The sequence below is a fragment of the Branchiostoma floridae genome, chromosome 9 (assembly GCF_000003815.2).
Source record: "Branchiostoma floridae strain S238N-H82 chromosome 9, Bfl_VNyyK, whole genome shotgun sequence".
NCBI classification, from domain to species: Eukaryota; Metazoa; Chordata; class Leptocardii; order Amphioxiformes; family Branchiostomatidae; genus Branchiostoma; species Branchiostoma floridae.
Window position 1 is genome coordinate 21,948,975 of NC_049987.1, and position 6,089 is coordinate 21,955,063.

The following is a 6,089-nucleotide window of genomic DNA, read 5'->3' on the forward strand; positions in this document are numbered from 1 at the left end:
TCCTCTTCTGGCCAATATCTGGTTTAGAACAACATTTATTACTTGAACACTACCATATTTGTGATATTATTCTAGAAGGTCACTCCACATGAGCAAGAAAGCTTAAACGCCCTTCATTTTCAATCCATTCCTGTAAAAATATCAACATCTTTTTAATCACTGGGTGTTATCTTGCTCTTAGTAGTTTATGCATACACCACATCATCATGAGTTTGGAAAATTTCTTTGTCGATTGTTGCAATAGTTTTGAATGTTGTCTAAGGCCATTGTTGATTTGATTATATGGATGACATTCTCTGGGAAACTTGAGACTGATGCGAATGTGCAATAAAAATGGTCCTCATTTTGGAATACAAGCGGTCAGGAAGATTGAACAATGACATAACACACAGAATATGGTGTGAGGAACAATAGATTTTTTCATCATCATTTTTTTCGCGTCTTTCTTCTCTGACCTTGGAATTGACAGTGACATTTGATGCTAAAGTATGCATTTCCCGATACCTTTTGGCAATCTATCGTATTTTTCAGCTGCTTTGTACGATGTTCAGTTTGGTTCAAAACGTTTTTTCTTTGGAAATAGTCAAAAATTTATATGTGTGCGTAGATGTCATCCATATTATCACATCAAATTGGCCTAATTTGGATAAAAACTGTGTTGTTGGAGGATAATGAGAATCTTGAATTTCTGAATAGAGTAGATTATCATAAGTGGCTGGAGTAGAATTAAGTTGACCCATGTAAGTTTTGTCACCTTTCTTCAAGGAACCTCCTTATGTCTTTTTCAAATGAAAATCTTTTATGCAAAAACCTTTGTTTGCACCCTGATATCACAGGGTGGAAGTTTTGCTTGTTGGACTTGAGAAATTTATTGAATATTCCAAATTGCCCATGTGTTTGTTTATAGATTTAGTAGAACGTCTTGGTATCATTCAGGTAATACATACCAAGAAATATCCAAATGTAAATGTTTCTCCTTCAGGCAACATCTCGCCCCCCTCCCTCTCCACAGTTAAGGTATTATGAGGTAATCTGATCCTCATCCTCCATGTTTGTAACCTTTATGATTGACAGGTCTGTGGGACAATGTGAGAAGCAACAAGAAGTCAGAGATGTGCATTTTCCCTGTTGTGTAAATAGTGCACATATTTTTATGCTATCAGGGAAAACAATGTGATGTAAAGAAATAAAACTTAGCCTCCATCTGAATTTGTTCTACAATTTTGAAATAATTTCTTGATTTTAAAATCACGCAATTGTTTTTGTGACCTAGGAGATTAACCTCCTTATTGTGATGAATTTTTCTGTCCACCATTTACAGTGTATGACAGATTGAAATGTTTTGTAGCAACTGTACATGTATACGTAGTTAGCAAAGGGTCCTGTTTCCCACGATTTAGTTCTGAAGTTGTCTCCATTGGTTGGTGTGCTTTTATGTTAGGCTCACTGTTCTGTAAGTGGAAAAGATGTACAGTGTATCATTAAATTAAAGGTATAATTTTTCGACCAATTTACTTGCTGTGCTGGCTTTGTGTGATTCTTGGACAGTGGTTCACTGTTAGAATGTTTTTAAATTATAAATGACACAAGATGATAGAAGGCCCAAAATGTAGTCATTTTGAGGCCCCATCAACACCTACCCACACCAGACCTGAATCTGGATTGGATTTTCTGTACCAGTACCCATCCCTAGCGCCTAGTACAGTCATTTCAGAGTTCTCTGACAACATACCACTGTCAAGTAATTTTCTCATTACAATTAAAATGATATGTTAAAAAGTGTCTTATTAGCTTATATATATATATATATATGTATATACATGTATATATATATATATATATATATATGAATTCATTCAGTTCTCTCACTCATTATCATTCATCATCTCACTAATTGCATAATTCATATCCATTGAAGTTCCTCTCGAGCAAAGTTACTTTTGTATGAAGTTCCTGTCAATTAGCACGACCAAAGTGCGAATTGATATACTGAGACCTAATTTGCATAATCTAAACTCATGTATCATCAACACTGTAACAGCGTGTTGAAGTTGAACTCATCGGGCCGTTCCAAAGAAACTGGAGGGGGTCGTTTATATGCCACTGGAAGACTTATATAATTAGGGGGGTTGGGTTAAAGCCTTCGAACAGCATGACTAAGGGGGGAAAGCAGTCAGGATAACAGGGTAGAGGGGGTTGAAGCCTTGGGGCTCAAGACTAACGGGGTATGTAGATTGGTATGTCATCAACCCCTATTTTCTTTTTGGAAACAACCCATATCGAGGGACTCAAATGGGGACATCTAGCGGTCAATGATATTATTGCAGAATTTGGTCAGCCACGTTACTGTTGCAGTGTAACTTTTAGGCTATTGTCTCTTCCACCGTGTCTCCGCAACCATTACTCATTATGAACGTAACGAACGATGAACACCCCAAGGCAGTTCTCCGTGGCCTGAACGAACTGAGGGAGCAGGCAGAGCTGACTGACGTGGTTCTGGAAGTGGAAGGGAGAAGGTAAGTTGGGTAAGTTTGGGGGAGGGTGCAAGACAAGGGGGCCGGGCCGGGGGAACAGTATTTTATAATAAAGGTTTTGGATACTTCCTCAAATGATAGAATCTTTGTTCCTATCAAGATGTCAACCACAACCTCTTTGCTGCAATCTTTAACACATAATTCTTTTACTCAATCAATAGACCAGCCTATGGTTGCCAGACACTTGCAAGACTCATTAACATTTAAGGGCCAAAATGTCCCCATCCCATATGAAGGGAAAGTTAGATAGAACTTTATTGCACGACAATTGTACATGGTACAAAGTATGGCAACAACTGTTACATAAAGTACAAAATAGAGGTATAGGATAAAGCTTAACATCATAGTTAACATAACAATAAGGGCTAATATGCATAATTCATTCATATAGTATCATAATGAAGTAGGCTAATCATTAGCTTCAGTATTCTTTCTAATAGCAAAGCAGTCCTTGATATATTTGCCTATTTTTGCATTATGGGAGTGAGGGTGTATTCAAGAAAACTCTACAACCAGCCCCTAGATTAGACCCTGATAAACCCCACTCCATAGATATTTAATATTGAGATTAGGCTGAGGGTCCAGTATCCAGGCTATGGATGGACGTTTAATGTATAAAATGGTTGTTAATCTGGCATCGCCCTGAAAACTTGGGGTATTTGTTACCACTGGAAAAATGACAATGGAAGATCGACTGGAAATATGATCTCTTCTAGTTTCCCCTGCCATCGCGCCGTCCTGGCCTCCTGCAGTCCTTACTTCCGTGGCATGTTCACCAGCGGCTACGCGGAGGCCAAACAGGAGAGGATCAGCATCCAGGGTGTCAGTGAGGTAGCCATGGCAACCATTCTCGGCTATGCCTACACCGGCTGCCTACAGATGGAGCCAGACCAGGTCCAGGCTGTGATGTCTGCAGCCAGACTGCTACAGGTGAGGATGCTGCTGAGGCCACGGTGGTATGGTGGTATCATTTTGGCGTAAATATTATAGGGTGTTCAGGGCTCGAAATTCACTTTGGGGATTAGGTCCACTGGTGCACCCAGCTTAAGAAATTATGTGCACCAAAAATTTTTTGGGTGCACCACTTAAATTGAAGTAATAACCTAGTAATAAAACTTAGTTACAAGCTATCAAATTCTAAAACAAGTACCATGATAGACATTTTTATTATATTTCTAACACTCATGTCAAGAATATGATGTATACCTGTATACTTTGACAGTTTGATATCTTTACATACAAAAACCTAAGAATATTTGAAAAAAATTGGGTGCACAGCTTCAATTTTGGGTGCACCTGGGTGCACATGCACCGAGTATTTCGAGCCCTGGTGTTTGACTCAGAACACAGAGGTCTGGGGTTCGAATACCCTAATAAAGTATGTCATCGATGTTGTGCCCTTGGGAACTGCACTTTTTACAACTTTCTATGATGGTTGACACTGGTAAAAATGAGTGCCTAGCTTCTGTTCAGGATATCCCTCTTTAATACATGTATTAAATAGGATGTTAAATGGAGGTCCCGTGTTTGAGGAGAACCACTTTGTGTACGCAGAAGGACCCCTCCACACTTATCGAAAAGAGTTTACAGGTCCTTCTCCATGTGATCATTAGTGGATCAAATTAATAGGTCCGGATATGCAGCTTGTACTGTTCAATACAAATCTGGTGTGTTACACCATAAGGGTTTTCTGGGTATTTAAAACTAACAAAGGTTCTTGTGTTTCCTTACATACATGTAGACCATTAGGTGTAGTGAACTGAATGTGCATGACTATGTCTATTATTACCAGGTGGATTTTGTATGCTGTAAGGCTGCAGAATACATGAAGAACCATCTAGACGTGTCCAACTGCTCAGATGTGTTGATGTATGCTGACATGCTGGGGGACCAGGCCCTGATGGAGTCCTGTAGTACGTATATCGCATCCAGGTCAGTCTAGAACTGCATGATACTCTGACTCAGGGAAGGAAAGGAATTAGTGATCTCGATCCAGTTTTAGCTCACTGAAAAGTTAGTGGTCGTGACAGAGAGGACAGACGTTATGTACAGTATTTAGTACATGTTCATTGTACCAGGGAAATTTCCCAAGGCTCTTTTTGACAAGCACAATGAAGCCATGGCTTAACGTCCGGTCCTAAGGACTGCATCAGTAGCGTGCATGTCGGGTGAGCGACACATGTACAGCCGGAATTGAAATTAATGCATCTAGTTCCAGAGGCTGCTAAACCACTGGGCTACGCACACTATCGGGGCTGTCTCCAGTCACCTTCCATATAGAGAATTTGGATGAGTGCAAAATGCATAAGATTTAGATTTAAAATGATAGTCTTCTGTTCTATTTTATGTAACTTTCACAGGTTCAACCAGGTGTCACTGCAATCATCCTTTCTCCAGTTACCACTTCCCCTGCTGCAACCACTGCTCAACAGGGATGATCTCATGACCAACTCAGAAGACGACGTTGTGCATGCAGCTCTAAGGTGGATTGAGTTTGAGAAAGAACGCTTGCAGAACCTTCCTGTCCTCTGCAGTTCCTTCCGTCATTCCTTTATTAGCAGGGAAATTCTCACAGAGCTTGAGAGCAAGCGTCCGTCAACAGACATCAAGTTGGTATACAGCGACAGTACAGCCCAGCGGTTAGGACAGACACGTACTGAGATGCAGATTTTTGTTAGGCGCGACTGGCTGGAGATTGCTTCCCCTTATTCTGCTCCATGCTACGACCCTTTGAGTCGTAAGTTGTACAAGATGGATCTGCCTGACCGCTTGTCAATGACTAACGTTTCAATGGTAGCAACTCCGGATAACGAACTTTACTTGGCAGGACACATAAAAAGTGATAGGAAGTTGAGTTTTCGGGAAGCCATGAACGATCCACAGCTGCAGAAGGCCTTCTACCAATACAATCACCTGCTGAATACCTGGGAATCCAGATGTGAGATGATTTCACCAAGAAATAAGTAGGTACTTTGTCTATGTTTTCAGTAAGGAGAAACATCTTGTTTTTAATGTAAGCTACATTGCTTTAACTGAGTCAGCTTACAGATGTGCCCTACATACATGGTTGTATGTTGTATGTTGTCATTCTCATATAGGATATTTAGTCATAGCTGACGGTGCAAGGGCTTAGGCCGATAACTAATATAGTATTTTACCAAAGTCAATACTGACCAAAGGGACTTTACGAAAGAATAGGCCATTGTCTTATGTCTACATTTTAAAGATGCACAAAAAAAAGCATTGGAGACTTATTTTGCATATGTAGCGGACTTTAGTATTGCCATGAAAAACAATTGCTCATCGTTGCAACATTTATGTTTAGGACTGCATTATAGATATTGATAGCATTAAACATAAGTGTATATAAAGGACCGTTAGGTATAGTGAATTGAGTGTGCAGGGAGAGTAATATGCTGTATTTGTTTATTACTACCAGATATTACTACCATTCTGTATGTACATGTTTGTAGCTGTAATGAGATCTAAGGTTGTGATAATCCTTTACTATTTTCCCCAGGTGTAGTCTGGTGTATCTGAAGGGGTACATCTATG

At 39.8% G+C, this 6,089-nt stretch overlaps 1 protein-coding gene across 1 annotated transcript in view; it reads left to right on the top strand.

The window, feature by feature from the left end:
- The first annotated feature begins 2,201 nt into the window (after positions 1-2,201).
- The window catches only part of LOC118422309 (kelch repeat and BTB domain-containing protein 2-like), a 4,925-nt gene continuing 1,037 nt past the window's right edge, over positions 2,202-6,089 (top strand). Inside the window, exons 1-4 of the mRNA XM_035829827.1 lie at positions 2,202-2,516; positions 3,251-3,464; positions 4,327-4,466; positions 4,895-5,271. Of these exons, the coding sequence (XP_035685720.1) occupies positions 2,410-2,516; positions 3,251-3,464; positions 4,327-4,466; positions 4,895-5,271 (838 nt within the window). The 5' untranslated portion in view covers positions 2,202-2,409. The remainder of the gene's footprint in view (positions 2,517-3,250; positions 3,465-4,326; positions 4,467-4,894; positions 5,272-6,089) is intronic.